The 12610-nt window shown below is 36.0% G+C and overlaps 1 protein-coding gene and 1 pseudogene across 1 annotated transcript; both read right to left on the bottom strand.

Annotated features, from left to right (window-relative positions):
• Positions 1–3050: 3050 nt before the first annotated feature.
• Positions 3051–4739, bottom strand: LOC106319018 (alkane hydroxylase MAH1-like). The gene has a single exon (XM_013757218.1). The coding sequence runs from the start codon at positions 4711–4713 to the stop codon at positions 3223–3225; it is 1491 nt and encodes a 496-aa protein (XP_013612672.1). The 5' UTR covers positions 4714–4739; the 3' UTR covers positions 3051–3222.
• A 4835-nt stretch (positions 4740–9574) lies between these two features.
• LOC106313760 lies at positions 9575–12610 on the bottom strand (annotated as a pseudogene).

The following is a 12610-nucleotide window of genomic DNA, read 5'->3' as shown; positions in this document are numbered from 1 at the left end:
CAGATACCCCATCGTATGTATTGACGAGTATTATTGCCGCGAGGAAGATATTATTTCTGGGCATCGGAAGCAAAGTGCATTCAGGGTATTAAATTAATGTGTGGGAGGATCTTTGGATCCCTTCGATGCCAGCTAGACCGCCTCGTGCCCGGGCCCCAGCAGTAAACCCAAAGATGACCGTAAGCAGTCTTATCAATCATGTTTCAAAGGAGCGGGATGATAGATTATTGGAACAATATGTAGCTCAAGAGGATATTCCGATGATTCTGAGTTTGACCATAAGCCCTACCCATCGACGAGATACATTTTGCTGGAGTTACACAAAGAACAGACAATATACTGTTAAGTCAGGATATTAGGTTGCTACAAACTTTATGAGAAAAGAGGAGGATATAGAAGGTCTACAACCCAGCATTACAAAACTTCAAGTCTTTGCTTGGAAGGTGAATGCGCCACAAAAGATCTGTCATCTTATATGGAAACTAATATCAGGACAGGTAGCAGTAACAAGGAATCTGGTACGCCGTAATATGCGCTGTGATAATTATTGTCCAAGATGTGGAGCGCCAGAAGAGACTGCTACTCATGCTATCTTTGAGTGTCCACCGGCCTTACAAGCATGGGAACTATCATCAACACCGTCGAGCTCTCAAATCTTCCATGTACCAAGTATTTATGCTAACATGGACTACCTTTTTGGAGAAAGAATGGTATTCTGGAGCCAGAAGATGATAAAGATACTTATCCTTGGATAATTTGGTACATCTGGAAAGCTAGGAATGATAAGTTGTTTAAAGGCATAGACAGAGATCCTTTGGAACTAGTCAGGTATGCAGAGAGTGAGTGCCAAGCTTGGTACAATGCAAGAGACACTGTGCCGGTTCCGCCACATGTACAGACTGCTGAAGAAACACAAGCCTTAAGCTTGGGTAATATTTGTATGGTGGATGGTTCATGGGCCTCCACAGCTCAGTTTAGTGGAATGAGAGGGGTTTGGAAGTATACAATGAGTAAGATTCAACTCATGAGATCAGAGGAGGGAGACAACTTTACATTCAGAACTGGAAGCGCTACAGTGGGTAATGGAGAGTATGCTACAACATTCGACCTGTCAGAGGTTTGGGACGGACTGTAAGGATCTGATTGCAATGATAGAAAAGCCACAAGCTTGGCCCAACTTCTCAACTGAGCTGGAAACAATTCAAACTCTTCGGTTGTGTTTTTTGGACTTCGAGATCAGCTACTTTCCAAAGACGCAGAATGAGATTGCAGATTCGCTAGCTAGGAATGCACGTTCTTTTCATAGACCTTTATGTTTTATTGGTTGTTCTATTCCGGTCTGGCTTTCCAGACCACCTCAAGTTCGAGTAATAGAATAGTTGTTTGCCTGCCAAAAAAAAAAACTACATCTGTAAAATAATTGAAAAAAACACTTTGAATCAACTATTTCTAATCAAAATTTAGGTATTTAAATTAGTAAAATATTCGCAGACTGTGGATATAAATCTTTTTTTCAAAATCCAAAGTTGAAATAACGAAAAGAAGTTATATACGTAAATTAAACATAAGCTATACGAAAAAAAAATTGTAAATTAATTATAATTTCTATTATATATATTTTTGTAATCAAAAAATAATTTCGCATTTTGAAAGCATGAGATCAAAATATAATTCATTATATTCATCATCAAATTTGAAAATGAACAATAAATAATATATATTTTCTTCTGATAATTTTGTCGTCTTCGTTCTTTTCTTTTTCATTTTTTATTATTCTTTTAATGGTTATTCTCTAGTTCAAGACTAAAAGCTAAGAGCAACATTATTGCAAACTTCTTAAATTTAGGTTCTTAGCATATTTTATTAATATTGAGGATTAAGAGACAAAGTTAAGAGACATGTGTAAATGTGTAGATTATTGGTAGAAACTTTTCTTGTCTCTTAGGAAATTTTTTTTTTTAAATAATTAATAACATATAAAGATGTATTTCAAATAAAACATATAACATTTTAATAGAAACATTATTTATTAGACAAAGTGGAAAAAAAAAATTACAATTAAAACATAATAAAAAACATAAAACATAAAACATAGAACATTATAAATAAAAGCAAACTTCAATTCATAGAAACTTAAACATTATACGTTAATTTTGATTCTCAAATTTATCCCATATATTTTCAATCAAATCGTGTTTTAGTTGTCGATGAACTGGTCTATCCCGAAGTCTTGCTCGACGATCAATTGTATTGAAAAGAGCCGTAGGCATCTGGGCATTTAACAGAAACAGCAACCTTTGTTATACAAACAACTACATATTACTCAATTAAGCATAAAAGAACGGTCGAATTCAAGAATCACAACCACAAGACTCAGATTGAAGTAATTATGATTCTCAATTTTTTTTTTTTTGGCATTCAATTAAAACCGCAACACTTGTTATACAAACCAACTATATATTACTCAATTACGCATAAACTTATTAAGAATCCATTTTTTTTTGGGCATTCACAATCAGCAATCAAAATCTCGTTTTATTTACTCTAACCAAGCATGCAATCACAATCGCCAATCATTTCATCACAAAAAATAGCAACCAAACTCACATATGTTCGAGATAGATCGACAATGACGATTTACTCTTAACGGAGGAAAGAGGAAGAACACATACCTGGTTTGGTAATGAATCGGCAGAGAAGCTTGGATGACAGGAAAGAATGGTGTGGAGTGAGCGAGAACAGATCGGTATGCGGTCTTGGTTCAAATCGCCGAGAGATCGCCGTGAAGAGAGAATAGGGAAACGATGAATTTTTTTTCGAGACCGACACGTGAGTTACCCGATCCCTTCCCTCTTTCTATTGCTAGATGACACGTGCCCTTAAGGACGCGGTATGAAAACTTCTTAATTAACAAACTTCATCCGCGTTTTTAAGCTATTTAGATTTATTATTTGGGTTATTAATGCTAAGAAACATGCTAAGAGATAACGATAATGTTGCCCTAATCTGGACAGAAACCAAAGTAAAATATGTACTGAACTTTGGCAATATCAATTATAAATTTTATATTTAATTTAATATTTTAAAATGATATTTGCGGGGAACAATAGAAAAAGAGACACACTTATAAATAATACAAATAACACAACTATAAATAATACTTTAGATGACATTTGCGCCGAACAAACACATAAATACTAGTAATCCAATTATCAATAAGAATCACATCTTCTTAGTGACTGTGACACTAAGACCATTTTTGATACGGAGAACAATAGAAGGCACTGCTTCAATCTTGTGACCTTCAGTGAACTTAAAGTCATAGTTTTGTATGAGCTCTACAGCTACTATTTTCATCTGCTGGAGAGCCAAATGTTTACCCAAGCAAGCTCTCGGACCAGCATTAAAGGCCATGAACTTGTATGAAGGTTCATGTTTTAGCTCTCCACTTTCTGAAATCCATCTCTCCGGTTTAAAATCCAATGCGTCTTCTCCCCATACAGATCTCATTCTACCCAATGCGTAGATACATATCACAATCTTTGATTCTGCTTTAACTTTGTGCCCGCTTGGAAGCACATCTGACTTTAAAGGAGACTTGTGGTTGAAGGGAACCGGTGGGTAAAGTCTCATTGTTTCGTACAACGCAGCATGTAGATACACGAGCTTCTCTAGATATGTCGGATCAAACTTTGTGTTGATCTCTTGTCGGATTTTGGTCAGTACATGAGGATGCTTAGAAAGAAGCCAGAAGAACCAAGTGAGAACTGAACTTGTCGTGTCCCTTCCTGCCAACAATAAACTGAAAGCAACGTCTCGTATAAACGTATCATTACTAGGTTTCAAGAGCTTATATTTTGTCGTGTCCACATTTATATAATACGTTAGCGCGTCCATTAATTGCTCGCCTTCGCCGCGACTTATCTCCTCTCTTCTTGTGGATATGATCTTCGCAAACATACGGTTGACAGTCACCAAGGAAGACTTCATCTTCCTCTCGAGTCCAATACCCAACCAGTTTTGAAGCCTCCACAAGAAGACCGGTTTGAAATGTCTATAATAGATCGCTTCTTCACCCGTTTCCGTAGCTTCACCGTACTCTACTTCGGGCATCTCGGTGGATAGTGACATTGGGTCGTAACCAGTCAACGAAATCGAAGAAGTATCAAACATGAATCTCTTGAATACATCTTGTAAGTCTATGACAATGTTTTCATGAGCAGCATTATCAAGAAAAGGAACAAGACCTTCCTTTAACTTGATTGTATTGCTACTTGCTGAGAGCTTCAAGAAATCTGGATGATGAAAGATGGCGTGATTTGACTTCCTCAGATCCTCCCACAGCTCCAGATCAGCACTTAAGATTCCGTCTCCCAAAACATCGAAGATCTTCTTGAACTCTGGTCCTTTGGGGTAATTCCCAAAGTTTAAGCTTAGTATGTGATGGATATTCCTTGGGTCCGCCGTGAATAGCATGTCCGTTCCACTAAACCATGGCCCTTTGAAAAAGAAAGTTAGGTTGGTGGCCTCAAGAACCTCGAACGTCCAGTCGAAGATACGAGGGATATGGGGGAGCATTCCTGGAAGCATCCCGAGGACAGGCCAGCTTTTGAGAATAGGCTGGCCGGGAGATTTCTTGTGGAGGAAGAAATGTTTGAATACTAGGAAAAAAAGGAACGCTACGAAGACTTCAAGTAAGTCTATCATCGCCATTTTTAAACAAATGTATTTATGAGTATGGATACAAAAATCTTAGTTTAGTTGGTTTCCTATATATAGCCGATATTCAATTAAATGCAGAATGTTGGTGGGAAAATTGTGGCTGGCTGACTTGACTCAACTGACGGGGATCAGACCGAACCTCTCAAATTCATTTAGGGGATGTATTCAACCGAAAGTTTCAAGTGATTTGTATTAAAATGACAAATCCACTGTTATTGAAACATGAATTTTAAAAACTTATTTAAAATCCACTGTTATTAAATTTGACATTTTTTAAAGTAATTTGAAATCCACTGTTATTGAAAATATTTTAAGTTGTGAAGTTTTAAAGTTTTCAGGTGATTTTAGGGTGTTTGGGTAAGATTTCTTAGTTAAAAAAATTAAAACCCAAATCTCATAGTTTTAGGTGATATTCTAGAGTAGTTTAACAAAAATCACTTAAATCTCTGCAACTTATTGAAATCATCTAAAACCTCATTAAAAATCAAATCACATCAAATGTTAAATTGAATATACATTTTTGCCTTGAACATAACGTATAATTTAAAATTCATAGCTAACTAATCGGTACTATCAGTATATCTAATTAAATTGAAGCTTTTATTTCGGCTAGGTTGGTAACAGTTGTGAAACAATAGTACAACATTTGTCTAAAATTAGAAATAAATGTGAAAAGTGACACCCCATTAATGGCTTAACTATGTAAAATGTAAGACAAAATAATGTTTTTATTTATAACGTTCTTTAAATATTTATTAAAAAATATTTTAATTTAAAGTTGACAAACATAATTTCAGAAAGAAATTATCTGACCTACTTTTTATAACAAATTAAGTATTAGGATAAAAATTAATATAATAAATAATTAAATAACTATTATCATAAAATTAATCATATAGATAAAATTTTGATCTTAAAATAATGGAATTTCTATTTTGTTTACTGAATCACATGAAATTTTATCTTGCTCCCGAAATTTAAATCTAGAATAAAAAAATTACTAAGCTTATAATATGGTGCGACTTGGATAAGTCTCAACTTCAAAAGTTTTAAGATCATGAAACCGCGCTGACAAAAAAAAAATAAATCATGAAACCACAGATAATACCCATTCAACCTCCGGGTTATATATCTTCGTTTAGGTTATGAGCTCTCCATTCATTTGACTGTGGTTAATCATGAAGCCACACATCCATCAAGACTACATGCACATAAGGTTATAAACCATAGCCAGACAACACGTGCATTCAGGCTATCCTATCGCTTTGGCCATGCACCTGATAAGCTATAAAATCCTTGTCCTTCTTAAGTCCATGCGCCATTAGACCAGAGCACCTCCAGTGAGAATGTTAAATGGCTCAGACCATGACATCTCAAACGACCAGCGAGACCACATCAGAGGCGGATCCACTTGATCCAATAGGGTGTCAGCTGACACTCCTAAAAACGTAATAAATAATAATTTGTTCTTAAAAACATTCAACAGCCAGCAGCCCTGCTGGAAGAAGTCTCCTCTTGACACCCCCCAACAACAGTTCAAATCTCCTTAATGACACCTTTGATTATTTTTGACAACTCTTAAATGTGTTCTTGGATCCGCCACTGGACCACATCACGCTCTCCAAAACTACAATGAATCTGCTGCCAAGGCACAACCCTAGGTCATCCGATAAGCACAAGTTATTCTCTACTTTCAAACAGGAATCCATAAAATAAGAAGCAAACTGTTTGGAAAACAAATGAGGACACCGATCTAGGGTAGGACACCGATCTCCGGCTTCCATGTTTCCGGCCTTCAGATTAAAAAAAAAAACTTTTAGATGAATGAAAATATTTACATATCTCAGAATATGGTCGAATCTAATATAAATCTTGCAAACGATGATTTATATAAACATGCTTAAAACCTTAAGAGGATATGCGATCTGATACTGACAACTTCTACTATAAGCAGGCAGTAAGGGTTATACTCTAAACGTTGTATTCATGCTATGAATGATCAATAAACACTACATTTGACCTTCTTGATTTTCTTGCTTGTTTTAGTAGTATCACGGAGAACCCCCATGTTATTTTACCGTAAAAATCTTTGGGAAAAAAGATAATTTAGTTGTTAATTTTAATTTATTAAGAGTGCTTCTATAATTCGTTTCATGGGAATTAATATTACAAGGATAAAATTTTATCTTTTGTTATAATTATGAACAAGTAATTTGATATAAGTGCTATTAATTGAAAAATGAAACTAAAATTTTAATAATGACATGTAGTCATAACAATTTAAATGTATCTGATTTTGATGAAAAATTAATGTGATAGTGACACAGAAAATTGAATTTCAAAAAAAAAAATTTTTTATAGATTTCTTATGTCCGCATTACAACTTTATCTTCTCGCAACTTTACTCGTTTGAGTAGGCAGATGAGATGGTATGCCGGTTAACCTATAAACACTAAAGTCCTACGCCTCCGATGTGAAACAGACTCAGTGTTGCTTGTCAAAGCAATTACCTCAAGGAAACCAAGTCCAGAACTTTATGGCATTATTTCTGACATTGTCGCCTTAATCTCAGAGTTTGAATTGATTCAGTTCAGGTGGATTCCACGGGAGAAAAACAAAGCTGTCGATGCTTTGGCTAAGAAAGCTTTGCGCCTTGAACTATTGTATTGAACTCAACCCTTAGGGGTCTTTAAAGTTTGAATGAATGAATGTGTTACAAAAAAAAAAAAAACTAAAGTCCTACATATTCTTTAAGATGGTTTACTTTTATGAATATGTTTCCCAAGCAAGATTTTGATCTTCCATGGTTTTGAATTCTGATTAAAATAAATTCAAAAGACAATGAAGAAGATTAATTAGTTTGTAATCATTCTTACATTTTGTGGATATGAAAAGTATTTTTAATTAAGTTGCTTCAACATGGGTTAATGTAGATTTCTGGGCATTATTGGTAAGTCTAAATAACTATATTATTGTCCTCTTGTTATATATAGGTTTTGTTTTATTGAATGCAGTTTCTTCTATAAAAGTTTATAAAATTGGGTTACCTTCCACGAGTCGTTGCGCATCATTTCTTCACAGTCATCTGTCTTCTGGAGTTCTGGTCAACAGTACCAACAACTTTCAAGCACCTTTCTCTCTTCTTCTATGTATACTTTGGTGTGACCACGAAAATACAACTAAAGATAAATGGAAATTCCAATTTTATTCTTGGCAATTACTTCTCATTATCTGGGAAGAGTCTTGTGTAGCCCTCGAGAGAGAATTGCAGAGTAACATTAAAAAGAAACCATACGGACAAGTTATTACAAAAGGTTTTGCGAATTCTCCGTGAGAGCAAAATGGTTAATAACGTTTACATGGAGGATTGGATACGGTCGGTATTTAGAATATTCTTCGTTACGTTTAGTTCTATTCGGTTTACCTTCTGGTTTTGTAAATCAGGTCTAGTTTGCTTTTTTTTAATCTTCCGTTAACCAAAGATGGTACACCAGTTAAACTACAAATACCAAGTCCTTATGGTTTACTCTTATGAATTGTGATCTTGTTTACAAAGCAAGATTTTGATCCTTCATGTTTTTGAATTCCGAAGGTAAATGGAAAAGGATTATTGTTAGATCGGTGAGTTTTTAATCAATCTTACACATTCATGGATATTTTTATTCGTTGAAAGAAGCAGTTGTTTCGAAATATTTATAAGAAACTGAATTTTCAAATAATAGTATTTCCGTTATCCATATTTAATCTTGGATCTTCCCGGAACTTTACTCATTCAAGTAGTCAGATGGATAGCCGCTTAAGCTATATACACCGAGTCTTCCATATTCTTACTTTTATGATTTGTGATCTGTTATTCAAACTAGATTTTGACACATCCAGGATGTTGAATTATGATGAAAGTAAACTCAAAAGACAATAAGAGAAGATGAATGAGTTTTGTAATCATTCTTACATTTTTGTGGATATGAAAAGTATTTCTAATTAACTTGCTTCAAAATGTATTAATGTAGAATTGTAGACATTATTGGTAGGTCTACTAAACTATATTATTGTCCTCTTGTCATATATATGTTTTATTGTATTGTATTCAATTTCTTCTATGAAAGTTTATAAAATTGGTTACCTTCCACAAGTAGTTGCGCATCCTTTCTTCACAATCATCTGTCTTTTGGTCAACAGTACCAACAACTTCCAAGCATCTTTCTATCTTCTTCTCTGCGTTTAAATTTTGGTGAGACAAAGAAAATACAACTACAGAAAAAATATGGAGGTTCCAATCTGGCAATGGTGTTTGATCGTCATAGCAATCATATTCTTGGCAATTGCTTCTCATTATCTGGGAAGACTCTTGTGTAGCCCTCATGAGAGAATCGCAGACAGTAAAATCGAAAAGAAACATGGACCAGCAGCACAAGAAAAGACTGAGAAGAAAGGTGGTGAGCAGCTCGTATGATATGATCATGTCATCTCAAAGAACATTTCTTTGTCAAGTTTGGGTTGATTTCTTTGTCAAGTTTGGGTTGTAACTTGTAAGTTTCTCATCCTATTTTCTGTTCATCTTCTTGTAAAATAATACCATGTACAGTTTGATCACATAAATATGAGAACAACACTAGCTATTAATTACCACAAAACCAAGTACTACTGAGGACACAAGAGTCTGAATACAGCAGTAAGTTTATTCATCTTCTTGTAAAATAATACCAAGTACAGTTTTGATCATATATTATATGAGATCAACACTTGGCTATTACCAAAAATTCAAGTACTACTGAGGACACATGATGAAACACACAAAGCAAAATAAAATGATTCCTAAATAGAGATTTTATTAGATTATTTAAAAGAATCAATCAGAATAAAGGTTAGCAGTTGACTATACAAAGACAAAAACCCTAAGTCCTAACCCCTTCTTTTGAGCCATACAAAGTCTAAAACAAAAAGGTAAGTAACTATGGTGAAGAACCATCATCAGCTTGTTCCCAGAAGTTTTTTTTTTTTTAACTTTCTCTACACTTATTACGAATTAACCTCTCCCAAATCACCTTCTATTACCCAGAAGGGAGGCTCGGCCCTGTCTGTGATCGTCCCTCTTAGCCTCATCAGATTGAGCTCGACGTACAGCCAACAAGATCTGTCTTTCATGTTCTTTCAACATCTCATCCAAGTTTCCTTCTCCTGGAATCAATGGTCCTGAGTAATGAATCCTCTCTCTCTTCCCACCTTCATAACCCTATATTTCACCAAAATAGTGTGATAAGCCACAAGTATAATAACACTAGGAACAAACAAACAAACATGCCAACAACAACGTTAAACGTGTGTTTAATTTCTGATTACCATTATTGATTCTTTGCTAGAGGATGAGGGGCCATCTTCTTTCCTCAAACCATTGGGTTTCTCAAGAAATCTTTGGGACAAATTGCAATTCCCTGAACCATCTTCAAGACAGCGTTGATTCACTAACGCGTCTCTCACACTACCAAACTGTGAACCATCTCTATTAGGTGCTACAGAGTTTGAGAATCTTGACAATTGGGCTCCCCCACGTTGCACATAAGACCTTTGTGTTCTCAGCTGGCTTGATCCGTTAAGATTTGGTGCAGTAGTAATACCCTCCAGTGGTTCGATCCGGAAGCCAAAACCAGAATCTCGAACTTCTCACTAACGCTTGTCTGGTTAGCTTCCCCTAGACGTTTCTGTAAGATAGAAGCAAAGGCTTTATACACGTACATACACACACATGACACATGTATGCATCTATAATCTCGGAAAGATAGATAGATACCTGTATTGACGCCAGTAGCTCAGCATTGGCACTAGGAGCAGGTACAGCTCTGGAGTCTCTTGAAAAACATTTGGCTTCATTCTGTTTATTGCTTGCACCTTTCCTCCTGCTCATGAGAATATTTGGTGTTACTGAGATGATGATAGATACTAAGAAAAAAACTAAACAAGACTCTTACCGTCTTGCTTCCTCTTCACGAAGCTTAATATCAAACTCTTTCCTTGGCTGATGATATCTCGGTAAACTTGATGGCTCGCTTGGAAAAGGCATTGTTGTAAAGAACTAAAGAAAATGGATATATTGAAGCCACAATGTCACTAAAGTATTGAAGCCTGAATGAATCTAGTTAAAGTTCATAAGTTTATATAACCTCGCTTTGAAGAGCAGAAGATGTGGTTCCACGTGCTTCAGGCTCAACAACCAAAAGAACCTCAAGAAGAGCCAAAGCAGAAGGAGGGATATGATCCTTATACGTATCAGCTAAACATCGCTTGTACTGATGTTGAGGTTTGAAGATAGCTGCATGCCGCAATCTTGATCTTCTCCAATACTCTTCAGAAGGTGATCCACAGAGTTTGAATATCTTGTGCATTTGCTCAACCTATAATTCATACACAATTTAAATATTAATTTACATAATATTTAAATGATTCGGAGTGGAAGCAACACCTCTGTTCTCCCGGGAAGAAGAGCCTTTCCAGTAAAGAGTTCAGCAAGTATGCATCCTGTACTCGACAGATCAACCGTGACGCCATAATCTGTAGAACCAAGCAGAAGCTCAGGAGGACGGTACCACAGCGTCACAACACGGCTAGTCAGAGGCTGTTTCCGTCGGTGAAAAGTAGAGAGACCAAAATCAGCAACCTTGAGATTATTGTCACGGTCAAGCAGAAGATTTGATCCCTTGATGTCACGGTGCAACACACCACAGCTATGGCAATGTTCTAACCCAAGCAGCAACTGCTTCACATAACATTTAATCTAAAACCCCCCAAAAAAAAAACAACATATCAGAAATGTTTACAAAACTGACTATAAAAACAATCAGATGATGTTGTTTGTTTACCTGTGATTGAGAGAACTTAATCCCAGGGGTTGAAGCAAGCCCTGTAAGATCATGGTCCATGTACTCAAACACAAGATACATACTCCCCGAAGCCTTTGAAATGATGATCCCTTGGAGTTTCATAACGTTTGGATGGTTAAGCCTACGGAGTATGATTATCTCTCTAGCCATGAACCGAACACTCTCAGGATCCATGTTAGCAAACCGAACCTTCTTCAAAGCAACGATTTGGTTCGTTTCGAGATCACGTGCTCTGTACACATTGCTATACGTCCCCTGCCCAATCTGCAAATGAACATTACTTCTAAAGCAAAGACAACAACTTTTTATGTATCTCAATCTCACCATCTCTAACTTCTCGAAGGAATCAGCACTGCGAGGAAGCCAACCATTGAGAGCTTCACCAGCTACTGAAACCAACCAAGAAGGCCAACCAGCAATAACCTTAGCTGTTCTGTCTCCGTTGGTAACACTGCCGATTCTACTCATTCTTGGCTGTAATGGTCCTACATTATCTAGTAACTTCACTCTTGTTTCTTTCTGAGACACTGATTTCAACACAAAGCTCTCCGAATCAAGATTCTCGTGTATTAGCCTCAATGTAGCTTCGTTAACGCTTGTTTTGTCCGAATCAAGATTCTCGTGGTTTCTCGATTGTTTCTTGCAAGTTTCGATGTAATCATCGTTAGTTCTTACTCCTTTTGAGCAAATGCAGCCCATGACTCAGAGAGATCAGCAACACTGTAACGACTCCACAATGCAGTTTTCAAATCAGAGAAGAGGAAGAAGAGAGCCCAGAGAGCAATTGTGGAGTCATATATAAAAGCTAAGATCAAAAGCAGAGAGTGTTTGTAGATCTGAACAGAAACTTAGATGAACATTGTTGATTCCGACTTCAAAGAGAGGATAAAAGGTAAGACATGGTCAGTAAAGAAGAAAGATGGTTGAATTGTTGAGAGATTTTCGGATCTTAGTTGTTGTTGTTCATTGCTGCGATGATAACGAGAATGAAATTAGTTTTAGGGTTTTCGAAA

The sequence above is a fragment of the Brassica oleracea genome, chromosome C9, assembly GCF_000695525.1.
Source record: "Brassica oleracea var. oleracea cultivar TO1000 chromosome C9, BOL, whole genome shotgun sequence".
Lineage (NCBI taxonomy): Eukaryota > Viridiplantae > Streptophyta > Magnoliopsida > Brassicales > Brassicaceae > Brassica > Brassica oleracea.
This window is presented reverse-complemented; position numbering and strand designations above follow the sequence as displayed.